We start from the raw sequence: 18,272 nt of genomic DNA, 5'->3' as shown, positions 1-18,272 counted from the left end.
TTGCCCCCTGTGCGATTAACACACGATAATCCTACTATTTTGGCCAAGTCTTTTGAAATATTTCCATGCAGTTTTATGTATTGCATAATGATAACTACAATTATATTTTAAACTATATGTATATTAGCTCCAGGTCCGTCAGCAGAACATGATTTTACCAAGTAGACACTGTTCCAAAACTGTCACGGTTATGTGGTCTGATTCGTCTGGCTCTGACATCATGAAGGGGTGGTGAGAATGGACAGGTACGGTTTCCTTTACCCAATCATTTTACCCAACGCGTTTCTGAAGCGAAATTGACAGTTGCTCAGGCTAATTGGAACGCGAGTGTTTCCTGTTACACTTTCCAACCAATTAGAATGGCAGTTGGGCGGACCTCCGAGTAGGAACGTTCTCCGGCACCTCATCTCATTCTGCCCAGTTCGATCGGCAACGGGAGCGGAAAGAGGAAAGCAGAGAGCCCGAAGGCAGTAGCCCCCACCACCGCCGGCCCAGGTTACCATCTAGCACCGGGAACTATAGCAAAGAGCCGCCGCCGGCTGAAGCCATTACCAACAAGTAACAATGAGCAGCGAGGCCGAGACACAGCAACAACCGCCGCCGCCTGCTGCCGATGCGGAGAGCCCATCCAGCCCGGCAGCCGCAGCTTCCGCGGGGGATAAGAAGGTCATCGGTAAGACTGCTGGAGCTAGTTAAGCTAACTAGATAGCTAACGTATTTTATGGCACAGGGGCAATGCGCAAAAGTGGTGGCAGGTAAGGTTGTCAACTCGATCCACAGCTCAGTATACTGTAAACTAAAAAACGTTCGTTAGACACGACCGTTGAGCCACACAACGTTAGCACATGTTAAATTACACTGTTACATTAACATTAGAGAAATTTTTATTTTAGCCAACGGGACCCAGTATATTTTTTGGTCCCTTTGGCTAAAATTATTATTTCATGGGCTGTGTTCTATTCAGTGTATTGGCTTTTACTAACGAGAAGCATTCTTAAAGTTTAATAATTTTCTTTTGGTGCCTAAAAACGCTAAACGTTTACGTGCTGGCGATACAGAATTAAAGTATCGGTTGGAAGCTAGACGGCGCAAGCTTTTTATAGTTTTTATAGACCGCTGCTTATTCATTCTTTAATAGCTAACACTTTGGCCTTCATATTAAAATAATTTTAGAAGACATGTGAGTATTCTTTTTAAATGAGGTATTTTAGACTTAATCCCTTATGTTCATTGGCCTCCTCGCGTCTAACGTACGCCATAGAATGCTCTGGTACCGGTCGGCCGTCACGTAAACTAAAAGGTTTCTGCCCGTTATCAGATTCTGTGTGTATATGCCAACGTCGGTGCTCCTTTTAAGCAGGCAGGAAATGGGAAATGATGTATTAAAGTGAACTTTAATGCCATATTTGTGGAACACCGAGATATCAAATGGCTTAACCGGTTACAAATTATATCGAAATCAAGCTAGCGTTAGCGACTTGCCATCCTTTGTTCGCACGAGTCTTGCTCCCCGGTGAAAGATTAAAAAAAATAATCTAAAACAGTCGAAACTATATTCAAACTTTTCACTGTTACAATTAGCAGCGATTTATATTTGGATTTGATCAGAAAAGCACCATAGCACAACTGTCAATGGTCGACTATTTTCGGTGGAATTGATGAGGTCTCAATGGGGCCTAGTGATCGACCGACGGTTGCTTGCGAAGCTATATTAGCCTAGCCAGCTAGCTTGAGCTATTTACATGGCTAAAGAGGCCATCCAAAATGTCCGCCGTGTATTCCGCTGATTTATTTCGCCATTTCCTTGGCTGTTAATTGAAACCAGTATAACCGTGGCATTTTTATTTTATTTTAATTTTTTTAACGTTCTAAGCATTTGGTCACAATAGAAGCTGTCCGATGTGTTATGTTCATTTCCGCCTGCTGGCAGTAATCCAAGCACATGGTTCAGACCATCTCAGCTACATAGCTATGCTAACAAGCCAGCTGGACTCGCTAACATATCCGGGCGCGACTCTACCACGTGTGAACGCTCAGTAGTGCGTCTAAAATGGGGCGGTAGGTCTGCTGTAGTTAAAAGTCAATGTGTTTAGCTACAGCGGCCTGCTATGATGATATTGAAATCTTTGATTTGGGTGGCATTACAGTAGACGGGGACATTAAAAATAGGGGCAGTCTTGAAATTTACCCGAGAAGTAATCTAGTCGGTACTCGTTCGTGGTACTCGTTCATGGTGCTTACCTCACACCAAATGCAGCTGGCACAAGACACTCCTAAGCGCCAGGATCTATAATAAGAATGACAGTTGGGAGTTATATTTAACTTACACATTAAATGTGTCACTTTCTCATGGTCTGTTCTTATTTTACACTTTGTCATTGTTAGAAGTCTTATTAAATACCAAGATGCATCTAAAATGATCAGTAATATATCATAATTTGTTTTCTTTACAGCAACAAAAGTCTTGGGTACAGTCAAATGGTTCAACGTCAGGAATGGATATGGGTTTATCAACAGGTAAGTTGACTCCACCCATCCCTTCTTTCCATAGACCCTGATAACAACAGTGTGAGTGTGTGAAGCAACATTCCCAATCCTATTATGGCTATGATTCTCTTACAAAGCTGCCCAGATGAATTATCTACACGTCTCCAAACTCTGGTTGCATGCATCTGTTAATCCTTACACTCATTCGCTTTGTTGTAGTCTGCAGAGGCATAACTGCTTTTTGTGGCTCAGTAGGATACTTCTAATGGTGTTCTGCTTCTTTTTTTTTTTTTCTTCCTTTTTCTTTAAATTCATAGGAATGATACAAAAGAGGACGTTTTTGTACACCAGGTAAGCTTTGCAATGTTGTTTTTTTTTTTCTTTTCACAATTTAAACCAACATCAGATGATTATGATGATTAGAAACATTTCAAATGTGAACCATTATGATTTCAGACAGCCATCAAAAAGAACAACCCGAGAAAATATCTTCGCAGTGTTGGAGATGGAGAAACTGTGGAGTTTGATGTAGTCGAAGGAGAGAAGGTAAGCTGTTCTTTGGTTAGTAATTTGGTTTTGTAGTCTGCCAGCTTCTAAAGAAAACATCCCATGAATGTTCTCTAGTTTAAAAAAATAAAAAACATCTTACTGCGGACACAGGGAGCAGAGGCTGCAAATGTCACCGGCCCAGGAGGTGTTGCAGTCCAGGGAAGCAAGTATGCTGCTGACAGGAACCGCTATAGGCGGTACCCCCGAAGGAGGGGCCCTCCCCGTGGAGGAGACTATCCAGAGAACTACCAGAGTGATGGAGAGGGTGAACAAGGCAGCGGAGGACGTGACAAAAGCAGAGAGGGTGGAGAGAATGCCCCTGAAGGAGACTCGCAGCAACAGCAGCGCAGACCCACGTACCCTGGCAGACGGCGCTACCCACCATACTTTGTACGTAGACGATACGGCCGCCGGCCCCCGTACACCAACCCACCACGCGGAGAGATGACTGAGGTATGCTGTCACAGGCTACTATCCTGAAACAGACACCCAGTTGTCCCTAAAGTCGGGACCGTAATATGATTATGTCATACTCGGCTCTTAACCCTCTCCTAACCCTCACGTGGTTGTGACCAATAAATCTTGGTGTATCGGGGGCCTTGCCAGTATTTTACAAACTGACTCTAATAGGGTCCCATGATTGTTACGGTGAACTACCCGGTAATGCTCATTCATCATTTCAATATTAACTCTTTAAGCTTGCTAGTTTCATTAGAGTGGTGCATGTCACTACTGAACTATGGTTCAGAAGGCGTTTGACCAGTTTGATCCATTTGCTTTCAGGGAGGTGAGGGTGATGAGAGCCAGGGAGGTCAAGACCAGGGCAACAAACCAGCGAGGCAGAACTACTACAGAGGCTTCCGACCAAGGTTCAGACCAAGGTTTGCATGTTGGCTTCACTGATGTAGGGCTGCAACAATGGGCGAATAAACATTTGGGCTGTTTCCATCCTGGTCTTGTGTCCAGCAACTAAGATTTCTCTATTTGATTCTTTTACTAGTAGTAATCTCCACATGTTTGGATAGAGAAGCTCTCCTTTTGTTGCAGCCTATCCACAAATTGCTGCTGAAAAGCTGCAATTTGTTAGTCACTTGAATCCTGCATCTTGTTTTAGTAGATGTATTTTTCTGCATGGTATTTCTGCCTTGTAGTTGGTACCCTTATTGTTTGCTTATAGCTTCTTCCTTTTTGTTTGTTAACTTTAGGGGTCCACCCCGTCCCAGACCGGTGCGGGACGTTGAGGAGGACAAGGAGAATCAGGGCGGTGAAGGTGGTCAGAATCAGCAGCCCCGCCAGCGCCGCTACCGCCGCAACTTCAATTACCGCCGCAGACGCCAACAGACTGGTGGCAAACCTGGCCAGGAAAACAAGGAGGCCAAGACAGGAGGTGACACATCGGCAGAGAAAACGTCCGCTCCCGAGGCCCAGCAGGGTGGGGCTGAGTAGGAAATAACCTGCCCACCGGCACCTACCATCTTTTACCATCGTCCGGGTGAGTCTGCTTTGACCATATTCATAATGTCGGATTTTACATGTGTTCATTAGATTCAGCATCTGGGACTGAAAGCAAAATAACTAGGCAGCATTACAGCAGTGTAAAGCTGAATAGCTTGTCCTATACACTTTTTGGCTCTGTAGTGGACAGTCCGAAAGCCTAATCTAGTGGATTTGATTAAGCAAACAGTCTGGCACCACTGAGCTCTATCACTTTTGTCTGAACAGCATCTCTGAATAGTGTCTCTGGTGATGCACATTTTTAGGCATTTCATTATACACCATGCAAAATGTCTAAATCCAAAAGGCTAGGAATGTTTAATAAAAACTTACAGTGGACTAATTGCTAATTTTCTTCTTTTACAGTTTTTTTGTCAACAAGAAGAAACATCAAATAAGATCTGAGCAATAAAGATTTGACTTGACGATCGTCACAAGCTTGCACCATGCATTTGACCAGATTACCACCGATGGCCTGCAGAATCTATGCAGACTTGTTTTTTTTCCATTATTTTTATGTGACAGCTACAAAACGTTTTGGGGAAACAGCAAATGTTTTTCTAAATCTGTCCTAAGTTTTTACACCAAATGGTTTTTAAAGATAAAATGGAATTTGATATCTGGTCAGTTTGACATTTTTAAATAACTTTTTATGTATTCAAACATTTTAACAAAATGCAAGCTCAAATAAAAGTCCAGAACCAGGAAAAATGTTTGGAGTGGTGGCTGTTTTTTATTTCAAGTATACAGGATATGGAAAAAGACACAATCTTTCATTTACAGAGGACATAGTTTAAGGTTTTGTTTATATTCCCCATTTCATATAAAGATGAGGGACTTAAGCAATGGTGTGGTTATCATCAACTATATTTACAGTGTTTAATCAGAACTTTGGTCACTTTTTCACAGCACAGTAATAAAACCCTTTGTAGACATTGACAGTGTAGTACCAGTATTTATCCACAAATGTGTTCTACATCTAAAGATCATTTTACTGCAGCAAGTAAATTAAAATGCAGCTTAAAAACCAGCTAAACAGAAAATGGCTGGAGTGAGCTGTACAAGGTGACTAAAATGTACACTTGGCCAAGAAGTCTTTATGCTGCACATTCGTACAGGTGGACAAAAATCCTTACTGTTCAATTGTTCCTGAAAGAGATCGACACAGTTTCAAATAATGTGTTTTGATAGCCTGATGGTAGAGAGAAATGGAAGGCACAAGGTAGAAATATGAACCTGAATCATTGCATCCGAGACCAGAGAATAGCATTAATGATTGGTTATGGTTTTCTCTGTGCCCAGTCAATGTTTTTCAGTCGGTAATGGACTGCTGGACCACATCTACTATAATTGATAGTTTATGTTTAGTACGATTCATCAGCAGTGCAATGTCTCAGACGTTGGTCTCTTTGCGCAAACGCTTCATACGCTGTACGTTGCTCTCCATGGCGTCAGGGTTGGTGATCTCTGTGGCACAGCTATCAGGAAACCAGCCCCTCACTCCATCTCGCATTCTCTCCCCATAGCACCATCCTAGGAGAAGATCGCTGTTAAGGTCAACTTTAAAGCACCTTACATTTTATTTTGCGCTTTTAACCAAAAGAACAGCGACACTCTTGTGTTTGATGGTGTGAAATTTGCATTGTATTACAGATTGGAAAGAAGTTAAGGTCTCACCCTCTTGTTTTTGTAAGACAATAACAAGCTCTGCCTCTTTCAGGCCCAGTTCATCTGGCTCCTTTGGCATGTAGGATTTGGTGGCCTCATACTGTGGCAGACCTGAAAAGCACAAGGCAGTGAAGTTCATAAAACTATGTTGAACAGCTTACTGTCCTACAAATGAGTAGGAAGCTAACTTATATCCAACAGGGTGTAAAATTACACCAAAGTACATACCATAACTTCTTTGGAGTGGCACACCCTTTGATAACAAACCCAAATGTCAACAGCTATGCTTGCTATTAAACTACACAAGCTGCAACCCCACCTCTAATAGTTTTGCTGTCGGTGTGGTAAACGGACTGGTTCTTCTGGAACTTTTCATTTTTAAAATACCATTTTAATGTCTGTATCTATTCTGATCTTATAGCAACAAAGACATTGGTCACGCCAGGCAATCTTTGAATGATTCGGCTACATCTGTGTCGACAGAAAAAACAAAATACTTTTACTATTTGATGCTTTTGAGTCTAAATGGTAGGAAGTTTGAATTATTGGAAGCTTTTCTTACAAGTTCTTTATGGATCAAAGGAAATCTAACAAGCTCAACCGAAGAAGAAATAAACACTGCAGCTGTGTAAACAAATAAGACAGCAAAACTGAATGCAAATCATCTGTTTTCTGTGCTGCACTGTGCTGAGGAGTTCATAACAAATGAATAACATCTCAGGAAAACAAACACTGTGATTAAACTTATTATTCTTTATAATAATACAAGCTTACCATCAGTATTATTGGAGCCAGCTGTCTCCTTGTGTTCTGTAAGAGCAACTATCCATCGTTCCCGGTCCACCCTTGGTGATAGAAAATAAAAAAAGCACAATTAATAAAAAAAAAAAAAAAAAGAAAGAAAAAAAGAAAGAAAAAAAAAAAAAAAAGACTACAAACCAGTGTTTTCTACAGTGAAATTCATAACATGGGAGGATCTTAGGCTGCCATTAAGATTCATGGCAGTAGAGAGCGCCAGACACAAACTATTAGATGTGGTCTTCGAGGTGGTAAATGTAAATGTGATTTTGAATAAAGAACTACTATCAGTATTGAAAGAAAGCAATATTTTAGAATCACATTGTGATATAAAGCATTAGAAGTTGTTAGACCTCTGGGTAAGTAAACTTTTCTTTGAGATATATATAGCTGAGCTTAAGAGGAGTCTGAAAGTCACAGTACCTGGATTCAGCCAGTAGGGAGATTTGCTCTGCTCTCCCTTCACTGTTCTTGCTCATCAGTAGTCTAAAAGAAAGGTAGCTGGAGTTGTTCTTGGGAGACGTAGGCGCCCTTTTCTCTCCATCCTCACCCATCTCCACCTCAATATTCTCTAAAGTAGCGTAATCCAACACCACAAAACTCTCCTCACTGGACAAACAATTGGGAGAAAACAAACAAACAAAAAAACAAAAAAGAAAGTCCATCACATGGCAGTTTTAAGCTTATTGTGTTGTCTTGCCAAACTTGCTGTGAAACCTAGTTTATGCATGTGTCAATGTACCTAGATCCCAAGCAGCTAAAACTCCATCACTTGATTGATAATGGTCTCTCCTAGATACTATCACTTGACTTAAAAAAGTGTCTAAATGACTCCAGTGTTGTTCCTCTGAGCTGACATTGTTTGCTTTCTCCCTAACTCAAAACAGAAAGCTGTAGTCAGTCGAGCTGACACGCTGAATGCAGGATCGAAGAATCTCAAGTATGCAAGCACCACATCCATACTCTCTCCATGCTCTGTCCCTTTCCCTCCTCTCTTCTGTTTCTCATATTCTGTCAGCAGCTGGATCTACTTCGTATCCACTACAGTCACAAGGAAATAGCAAGCAAGTGAATTAAACTGTTTGTGGGTTTAAGTGTTCTCTTCTCTTGCCCACTTTAGCAGATGTCCAGGCATGTTCTACTGTACTCTACCATTAATCTTTTAGGTGTCCACTACTTATGGTCCACCAGGAATCATCTTAAGATACATCATTTGAATATTTGTCATCAAAATCAATGAAAAAACTCAATCATTACACAGGGAAAGCCTTAAACTAACTCTGACAGTCATCTTCATACTCAGCTTCAAAATTTCCCACTGTATCCAGATAATAGTATTTTAGGTGAATACGATTGTTGGCACTCCACTCACCTCTTCTTCTTGGTGACAATCAGTACATCGCTGAAGACAAACAGGTAGTAGCTTCTGGTGCTGAAAGCCTTCCATATGCTGAACTCTTCAAGTGAGAGGCGCAACTCACCGCGCTTCTTCAGCCACCGCGATGATGACACCAGTGGGAATGCCTGTCAGCATCAACAGATTTATCATTCCAGGTTAGCAAAGTGGACTCAGGTTTTATATGAATTTTTAAATGACATTGTTATTTATTACTACAATCATTTATGATATTTTACTAATCAATGTAACCATATGTATGTATCAGTGTATTCTTTCTTGACTGTGTGGAAGCACACCTTGATTTTACCAAAATCCATTTGTTTCTCGATGGTGTACATCTGCTCAGTTCGCTCCATCCGTCTAGCTCCATCATTGCAGCTAGTGACCAGCTGTTGGCATAATAATTTTAACAATAGCAGCATAAATGTCCCAGTCTGCTCTCAGATGATAACTGTGAAGCTGCAGAGTGCTTTACATGCATACTAGCTGAGGTGTGCTCAGTACCTTATTGATGTAGTGCAATGCCCAGATAGCAGCAAAGTACTGCGCTGTTCCTTGTGTAGTTTTCTGGCTGATTGTCTGAGGAGCAAACAAATACCAGTTACTCTCTTGTGTATTAGTTAACACTTAGTACATAAGAGTCCGACTGATATACTGGCAGGGCTGATATACTAGTATCAGCATTTATAATTCAATAATAATATAGTCAATAATTTAAATAAAAAAATGTTAAAGAAAATGGATGGATAGACACAAAGACTTTGTAGAAACACCCTTCAAAAACGTTTGTCCACCAGAGGGCACTCTGCGACTATCTTGCAACGCTACAAAAACAATCAGCTGATCTGAGCAGAGAAGGGCAGAGCATAAACAAGTAATCCACAACTTGTTGAAATAGTAAACCAGGATTATTTTTAAACTGCATTGTCAGGCTTCTGTTTATGTTTCATGTGTCTGAAAGAAAAAAATATCGGCTGATGTATTGGATTTCTACCATAACCTGTGTCAGTCGGGCTCTAATGAATGTATGATTCTGATTCACTAAAAGAGAAAATACACACAGAACCTGCTGACCATGAACCCATATTTTTTTAAATGTCCCTTTTAAGTTGCTTTGTATGTTCCACTCTTAAAAAACAAAACAAAAAAAACTTTTACTCATATAGTAAAGCAAATCTTAAACTGACATCCAGCAGTAGTGGCAGTCTGGTTACTCGCTGCATGGGAAGGATGAGAAAGGAGAGCATGGGGAGACCTCTGCATTCACTGTTCATTTCGATTTTCTTCAGGGTCTCCTTGAACGCACTGTTACTTGACCTAAGAGATGCAGAAAGACACATGTTCAGCTCATTTAGCCATGTTACTGGAGAAACTCAATAGCTTGCTTGTTCTTCTACTCACAATAACTTCTGCAGGGTCCTCTGCTGAAAGGTCTCGTTGGAGCAGTAGCTAATGTACGGCTCAAAGTGGTTAGCAGCGTGGGTCTGAACAATGTCGCTAATGTCCATGATCACTGGGTTGTCAGAGTGACGTTGTTCAAGGTCCTCAAAAAACCTGAGGGAGAGTTCAGTAACAATTTAAAAGATATGTTATTTCTCCCACCTCTGTAGGACATATACAGAGGGTGTTCAGGCTGAACTGACTGTGACCACTGAACAGTTTACATTTCTGATGTGTAATACAAATCAATCAATGCACAGATGAAATATTTCTCTGACTCCAATGAACCAAACTTCTTTGAAATTTTGAGAAGTAGTTAAATAGTTAATGCACCCCCCCCCCCCCCCACACTGACCAATGATTTATTCAAGCACAAAAAAAAAAAAAAAAAAAAAAAAAAAAAAAAAAAATCACCTAATTCAAGGGTAGTACCAGTGTTTTATCCACACATAACAGACTACTTAGCAAAGAACCCATTTTAAACTGATTGGGCACTTTGTTACTAGGAGCCTGTTGCAAAAACACAAACTAAAACCCAGTTGTTACCATTTCTTTAGTTGAAGCAATGAAAAATACTGTGATGACACTGTTTGACAGAGAAAAAAAAATTTCCCCAACAGTGCAATTAGGGAAAAATTAGATTAGCTGTGATTGTCAAGCTATTAGCTTGATGGAATTATGAACACAAAAGAATGCCATCAGATTTTGATCCACCATGCAATACTATTTGGAAAGCATCTGATCAGCAACAACTTCATCTTTCAGCATGACAATGATCTCAAACACACTACCAGCGGAGTAAAAGCACATCTAGACAGACAAAGCCACAATGAAACACGGTCTTGGATTGGACAGATGGAGTGTGGGATCATTTTGACAGAGAACGGAGCAAAAGGCAGCCAACATATTCTTGAACACTACTTAAAGAAATGAGAAGAAGAGAGTTCAGGTTATGTTGAAAAACTAAGGTGGCCATACTCAAGCTTTCCTTTCTAGCACATTAAAGTACAAACGGTTTTTGCCGTGTATAATGTATTTCCATGTGCGTACATGTTTCAGGAAAGAACTGCACAAACACCTAACTCTTCTAACAAAATAACAAAGAAGTGGCTCAAGACTTTTGCACAGAACTGTATATTAGTACAAAAAAAAAAAAAAAAAAAAAAAAAAAAAAAAAAAATCCTATGACTTTCACACCACAATCTAAAAATCAAAAATGACCTTTAAGTTACATCAAAGTATTTGGGATATAACTTCTATCACTGATCACAGAAATAGTTTGTGGCAATGTTAAGCAACCTTAGTAACAGGAAGAAACATCTTTTGACCTTTGCCTCACCGGTTTCGAACAGATAAATAACAAACATCAACATGAAAAATGACTTTTAGCCCCACTCTTGAAAAGTGCATTTTAAACAAACAAAAAAGAAAATGAAACCTGAAAACCGCCCAGCCAACAAACCAACTACAGGGGACACACACACACACACACACACACACACACACACACACACACACACACACACACACACACACTAACTGAGACAGCAGCTTCCAATACACGTTCAGTAGTTTCACAGATACTGTTTTACTTGGAAACCGAAGAAGAGGCTCAAAGATGAAAGGGCATTTCTCTTTGTTAATAAAGTTGCTTGCATTACACATAGGCTGGTTTCAAACACATTATCATTATAAAGCCTGGGAATACCACTCTGAGCAGATAGGCAGCAGAACCAGTTTGACTAGCAAGTTTTAACATGTTTATGGGGCCTACAGGACACTACAGAAATGCTAATGGCAAATGCTCTACCTGAATCAACCTTTTTCCTTACAAGTAATAGGTTTCAGATGAATTCGACATCACTGCTTTCCCCAGAAAAAAATAAAATAAAAATGAAGGTCTTTTTGAAATTAGCAAAATACAGTAATGATGACTATGAGATCCTTAAGAGTCATGCGCTAACCTTTGACTAACGTCACGGATGACGGCAATATTGGAGAAGAGGTGGTGGTGCTCTGTGGCCGTCATTGTCTTCCTCAGTGTTTCGCTTTCCTTGAAGTTGCGTACTAGGATACCCAGGCTGTGCAGGTATGAATGCTCTGAGGTGATGATCTCAAAAATGGCCTATCAAGTGAAGACAACAAGTTACACAACCAAGTAAATCGGAATGAGCCATTCACTCTGCAACATGTACTTGCTGCTGTCAAGTTCTTTCACTTTAATTCACCGTGTTCCTTATTTCATGTGTGTGATGTAGTGAGTTCCTACATATCCCAGAATTCCTTTAGAGAGATAGCATCTTCTTACGGCATTCTGCTTCACTACATTACAACCAGCCAGAAAACCCAGTGTGCAGCATGTGACAACATTATAAAACATGAGCGTTTGCTGCTGTGCATTCTGGTTTATCAAGGCTGCTGTGGTTTTCAAAAAAAAAAAACAAACAAACAAAAAAAAAAAAACCAGGCGGTTCAAAGGGAGCAATGCCTAAATGCAGTTTTAGTATTGCAGATATTCATCTTAAAATTCACAGAACACTGAAGTGTAATGAATGCAAAACCAGCAGACACTTCACCACTGCTTGATTAGTAGCTGTGTGTTTTCAGCTGTATAACAGAATAAACACTATGTTTTACATTATCTTAGTTTACCACTAGTGTTGTGGTTAGAACCTTGGAGGAACGAAGAGGTGGGAACGACACACCTTCCAGGAATGACCAAAGGGCATGAGCTGAGCTAAATCTAACAAGTTCTGACTTGAAGCTTGAAATGTCAATAAGTAACACTGCGTGCTGGACTGAGTAAAGATCTCTGTTGCAAGAATCTCAAATCTTCATTACACTACAGTCTATCCACAAGGAGTGCAGCATTTTTTATTAACCTCAGCAATCCTGAACTTCAATAAAATGCTTTCATAGTTCCTAAAACATGATTTGAACGACTGCAGGAAACTGGTTCACCATTTAAAGTAGACCTATGAGTTGACCAAAAGTACAAAGGAGCATGATAAGCACCTGTGTAGCCAGAGAATGATTACATTCACAGGGTGTGGCTTTATTCAGGGACTGTAGTGCATACAGGGTGGACCTTTGCTATTGACACAACAGCTGACATCTCAGATGGCTGGTGAGGGAAAAATCCACCCTGGGATAGTGTTACACTGCACAGATAGTATCAGTTTGTGATGTTTGTTGGCTTTTCAGAAGTTTCTGGAATGAAATATAACTGGATTTGTTGTTACATTAACTTCACACGAACCCACCTTAGCGGGATCCTAACCTGCTTAGAGAGCATTTAGACAAATTCTCTGAGAACAGGTTTCCATTCAGGAAATGAATTCAGGATGAACTTTTTCCCCCTAAACAAAAACTCTGTAAACTATTGGGCTAAATCAGAGTTTTCTTACGAAACCTTCAGTAATCATGTTGTGCTTGAATCCATTTAATCACCTTTTTAAAAAAAAAAACAAAAAAACAAAAAACAATTCTCTGTATGTCCCCAATTCTACTAAACTATAAAATATGATAATAATTATTGCATTAATAAACTGCGATCCAGTATAAAAAAAACTATTAATAGTCACTGCATGTGTGGGGGTTTCTTATTCTGGTATCAGTTTTTATTGAAACCACAGGCTGTGGCAGCTTTTCTCTTTATCTGAGTGAACGGAAGCAGCATATCATCATATCATCATATCATAGTTTTTTTCTTCTTCTCTCCATTCTGTCATCAAGAATATTCCTAAAACATTTTATATAGCAAAAAAAGTTGTCATTCTTAATGTAAACATTTTGGGTGAAATGCTTTGAACTTGTCAAATGTTTTATGGTTGCATTTATGGTTTATCCACGGAGTTTTAGTGGTGTGCGGTTTTCTGTAGCATGCTGAAGCACACCACAATCCCTCTCAGAAAAGGGGTCAGTAGTACTTGGAAGATGAGGGAACCGGTAAATCCAGTGTTGCAGCGTCGTGGAGAGTAATGACTCACATGAAAATAACCAAATTGGTTTGTATTGTAATCATCGTGGACTTGTTTTCTTCATGGCCAGGCTTTGTGATCACCTGATCTGTACTGCTGTGACACAGAGGTTTACTGGTCTCTCTGGATTCATCCAACTGCACCATCCACCATCAGCTCATATCGTGGCTGTCTTTTACCCATACCTCTACTACAAAGACTGAGTTTGTGAAGTGATCGTAAGGAGCAGCATCATCTTAAATTTAAGCTAATGATGATTGACCAAATTAGTTCATTAATCTTTACCACAAACTACTCAGTTCCACAGCCTGCAGTGCACATTTTATTCATTGCTAAAGAGATTTCATTACATAAACCAGATACCTTCAACAAGACAATATGCACCTACCCAGTGCTTGCCATATTAAACGAATAAACCTACTCATACAATTTTTACATTTCTTCTGGTCCTTAACAATGACCATAATCTGTCACCTTCCTCTGTGTCATCTCTTGTTGACAACTTAATCTGAGATTTGTTACACAGTAAAGTTAACCTTACCAGGCCAACCTGATATAGTAAGCTGCTATGTAAGCACGCACACTCTTACCTCCTGTCGCTTTCGCTCCTGAGGTGTGACCGAGTCCAGAATACCGGTGTCCTTCACCTTTAAAAGTGATATTAAAAAAATAATCAATAGTTTGAAACTAATATTTCTTTGAATAATTTTTTTGAGACCGTTATATAAAACATATTCAGTACAGTAAGAGTAAGTGTTTATATCAGATAACTTTAATTCAAATTGATTTGAAAAAAAAAAAAAACAATGGAAAAAAACCCCCCAGAAGGCAGACAGTGCTCTCTGCGGAAGGAAGTGAGGACTGAAAATGATTTCTGTACTAGCACGCTGCTTTATTGATAACTGAAGATTATTATAGACTGCTCTTAGCCTATACTTGATTCCCTCATTGCATTTGGACATGTACCAGCTGGCTCCAGGTGAGCTGGGTTGGTCGGTAGCTCTTTATCACAATGCCCTGATCATTTGCAGCAGGCTCTGCCACCACAGACTCATCAAGGGACTCATCTTGGTTGGTGGACTGCAGCCCCCGCTCACGGATTTCCTGGTAGAGGCGTGGTGTAGCTGAGGACAACATCAACATCAAATTGAACTCAGAAAATTTTATAGTCATAGAGTCCTAAATGCACAGTTCTAAAAGTATCTACTATCATGATCAGCTTACGTGTGGATTTTGCTGTTTTTCACTCACAAATGCCACAAAAATGCCAAAGCTGGATTGTGACACCATACTAAGATGGATTATTTGAGAATGAAAACGAGGGAGGTGAGAATGTATCAGTTAGGTGGACAGCCGGTAGACAGAGAGTGTGTTAAATGTGCAGGTTAAAGATCAAAGAGCAGGTTAAACATCGAATGATCCTCGAGGACTTAAAAAGAAGCAAACAAGCAAACAGAAGTGTTGTTTAGGCAGTTCTCAATCAGCTGCTTCAGTATCAGTTTTATAAACTGAGTTTTCTTCTCAATTCCACATAACTAGATCTCAGAGATTACTTTAAAAATCACATCTCAAAAAGGAGACGTCGCAGTGCCTGACGGTTCGGGACAACCTTCAAGGCCCAGCAAGTAGTTAACATGCCAGGAGTGTTCAGGGAGAACGATTTCCGTTTCGGTCCCCTCCTTTCCAAGCTATGGCATGGAAATTATAGCTTTCTCTGCATGAGGTTTTCATGACTGAGCATACGATTAATTTGCAATCTAGTTTCAAAATGTCAAATGTAATTGGTATTTTCTGAGTATTTGTAGCCCTTTAACCCAATTAAGAGACGCAGACAACGCGGCGCACGGGTGGACATACCATCTTTGAATGATCCACGTTGTCTCTGGTTCCTCTTTCTCCCCAGGGTTCCCTAGAGACAAAACAGCAGTGCAGCCTGAAGTTACTGTGGAATAAATGTGTGTCACTGATGCTGATATTTTTTCCTTTCTTTCCTCATTCTGCCTTTAACAAACTTCCTGAACACTAGTCTAGTCGATTGTGGAAAAACGCCATCATCTTTATTACTAAAGTTGAATGTTGCTGACACTATTGGGTATTCCCCCTGTCACCTATTAAAAGGACAAGACTGCATCAGCTCTGCTCATTTAAGAACTTTGGTAGCTACACCAGACTGAAAGAGCTTGACAGACCCAGTCGAAGTGTATGTGTTTAAAGGTCACAACTACACAAAGAAAATGATGCTGCACATGCTCCAAGTAATTGGATAAGTTAAAGTATGATTAATTAGAAGGACTAGCTCGGATGCCTGTTTTTCTAACCAATTCATAAGCTAATATCAAACTGTGACATGCATACAAGTTCTCATCTAATTTGCAATATATTTGTGGCAGATGGGCAGAGTAGAGCACTATCCTTAGACCCCCTGGCCTCAACTTATGTACCTTACGTCCATGGGTGCGAATTGGGGCAGGACTGGGTGCTCTGCCCTCTCTAACAGGTTTCAGTTCGGTTGCAGTTGCTTGTTCTGTCGCCAAGGTTTCAAAATTCAAGCTAATTATTGCCGCTCTGTATGACTGGTTCCTGCGGTTCCTCCTAATACCAAAACCTTCTCCATCACTGTCGTAATCGTCCCAGGACACATCCGAGCGACGGCTTTGGTTCGCACTGCTGGAGTTCTCCAGTCCTACTGGGAATGTCACCACGGTGGTGTGGTGTCGGTTTTTAGGCCGGCTGGACACTGCTAACTTCTTGGGGATCATTTGCTCCTTGCCAACCTTCAGCGCAGCAGGACTTGTTGTGCTCAGAACCACCTGCTGAGGCACCGCAAGCCTGTCCACTTTATCATCATCCACATCCTCCGCTTGCTCCTTGGGTGTGGATGCTTCAGGCTCGGGTGTTGCAGAGCCTGGCGAAGGGCACTCATCACCCGACTCGTATATATGGAGTTCTGTGGCGAACTGATTTTCCACGATCTGAGGGACCTGGCAGTCCTCTGACTGGCTCTGAGACATGGCGTCCTCCTGTCCTAATATTGGCTGGTCTGGGCTCTTCAGCAACTACAACAATGGACAAAGTACAGAATTGAAAGGAGTTATAATGTATAAAGCAGGACCTTAAACAGAAACAAGGCAACAGTCTGGCCCTAAATAATCTCCAGTGACCCACCTTGTGATCCAGTTCCGCTCTCACACAAGCACTCAGGGTTTTGATACCCTTCAAACTCATATGAAGGGACTTAACCCATGAGTCACCACTTACTCCTACGCTGGACTGTAAATCTGTACGCTGCAGTAACCACAAGAAAAGAAACTTTTTAATAAGCTGGCTACTCCTGTCCTGTTCTGTGAACAGTCCAGCGCAGACCCATAAGCCCGTTTTAATACATGCGTACTTCTTATAAACACATCTCTATTATAAATAAGCCTGGCGAAAGTCTTTAAGTGGCATTCCTACCAGCCAGTGAGAAATCAGCTTTGCATGTGGGTTTCAAATATAAAATCCCGCTGCTGTAAATCCACTTTAAGTGTTTTGGGGGTTTTTTTTCCGTGCATTTCGCCTTACTCGCAAATTGATTTCCAATAACTTCGCTGCCTGTAAGACGGATTAGGGTGGGAGAGGGAAAAAATGTCTGCCTCGCATTCCCACAGTTCAAAACAGCGAGATGACACGCAATGCAAGCAACACCGAGAGAGGTCCAACAAACTGCCCTACCTGAGTGAGCAGAGCTTCTGACAGCAGCCTCGTTTACTCGCTGACAGCACGGGTCAGTCCGCCGGTGCTTCCGGAGCTGCTGTCCGACGCGCAGAAAGAGTGCAGCTTTTATTGAGCTGCAGCTGTACTCCTCCGCCGCTTTCTGTCACATTCTCCGTCTTTACTCGCCCACTTCCTCCTGTGTTTGCAGGCGCCCATTAAAGCGAACCCTTTACGTCACTACAGGTGAGCGTCAATCAATCATTAATAAGCGACCGTTTCGATGAAAGCAGGACACAGCTCGCGAGACAGCTTCTCACGGATAAGCAGCCTTATATTTAGCCATTCATATTTAACACCTGCCCCTGTGATGCTGGATTATCCTATTTACCAGTCTCGTCTCGGTCATACAAACCTTGACTTTGAAAAAAAAATAAAAAATAAATATATATAGGCTATATATATACATTATTATAGAGCATCAAGTAGAATTTTGACATTTGAGTAGCTGAAATCCGTTTGCGCATACATAAAGACAAAGTGTTCCCTTTTGCGTAAACTTGTAATGACAAAAAATTTTTTTCTGATTTTTGTATACCTGATTGGTAACACATAGCTACGTAGCTCGTTGTTCCCCTCTAGTGACCAATAAGAGGCATGACACTGTGTTCATCAAGCATAAATCCAGATTTTCACAAACTTAACCACAAATGAGTCATTAATAAGTAATACATTTGTTTTTTTTTAAATGATTATTATTATATTTC

The 18,272-nt window shown here is 40.8% G+C and overlaps 2 protein-coding genes across 5 annotated transcripts; one reads left to right on the top strand and one right to left on the bottom strand.

The window, feature by feature from the left end:
* Positions 1–404: 404 nt before the first annotated feature.
* Positions 405–5,241, top strand: ybx1 (Y box binding protein 1). 4 transcript variants are annotated; one of them, XM_082518816.1, is made up of 8 exons: positions 405–673; positions 2,454–2,517; positions 2,805–2,838; positions 2,944–3,033; positions 3,148–3,489; positions 3,820–3,905; positions 4,242–4,528; positions 4,897–5,241. In XM_082518816.1, exons 1-7 carry the CDS (start codon positions 565–567, stop codon positions 4,480–4,482), a joined length of 966 nt encoding a protein of 321 aa, XP_082374942.1. In that variant the 5' UTR covers positions 405–564; the 3' UTR covers positions 4,483–4,528; positions 4,897–5,241. The 4 variants fall into 4 exon arrangements, with proteins under 4 accessions (XP_082374942.1, XP_082374941.1, XP_082374940.1 ...); XM_082518815.1 differs by having other exon boundaries at positions 3,820–3,917; XM_082518814.1 differs by having other exon boundaries at positions 414–673; positions 3,148–3,426.
* arhgef16 (Rho guanine nucleotide exchange factor (GEF) 16) lies at positions 5,240–17,716 on the bottom strand. The gene is made up of 15 exons (XM_082518812.1): positions 17,527–17,716; positions 16,257–16,871; positions 15,673–15,724; positions 14,782–14,939; positions 14,406–14,462; positions 11,800–11,960; positions 9,797–9,949; positions 9,583–9,712; positions 8,900–8,974; positions 8,692–8,784; positions 8,369–8,520; positions 7,420–7,605; positions 6,973–7,043; positions 6,208–6,309; positions 5,240–6,063 (listed from the first exon to the last, which is right to left on the bottom strand). Exons 2-15 carry the CDS (start codon positions 16,824–16,826, stop codon positions 5,924–5,926), a joined length of 2,100 nt encoding a protein of 699 aa, XP_082374938.1. The 5' UTR covers positions 16,827–16,871; positions 17,527–17,716; the 3' UTR covers positions 5,240–5,923.
* Positions 17,717–18,272: the final 556 nt, after the last annotated feature.

The sequence above is a fragment of the Aulonocara stuartgranti genome, assembly GCF_965226115.1.
Source record: "Aulonocara stuartgranti genome assembly, chromosome: 20".
NCBI lineage: Eukaryota > Metazoa > Chordata > Actinopteri > Cichliformes > Cichlidae > Aulonocara > Aulonocara stuartgranti.
The sequence above is the reverse complement of the archived record's forward strand: the minus strand, read 5'-3'. Positions and strand labels throughout refer to the sequence as shown.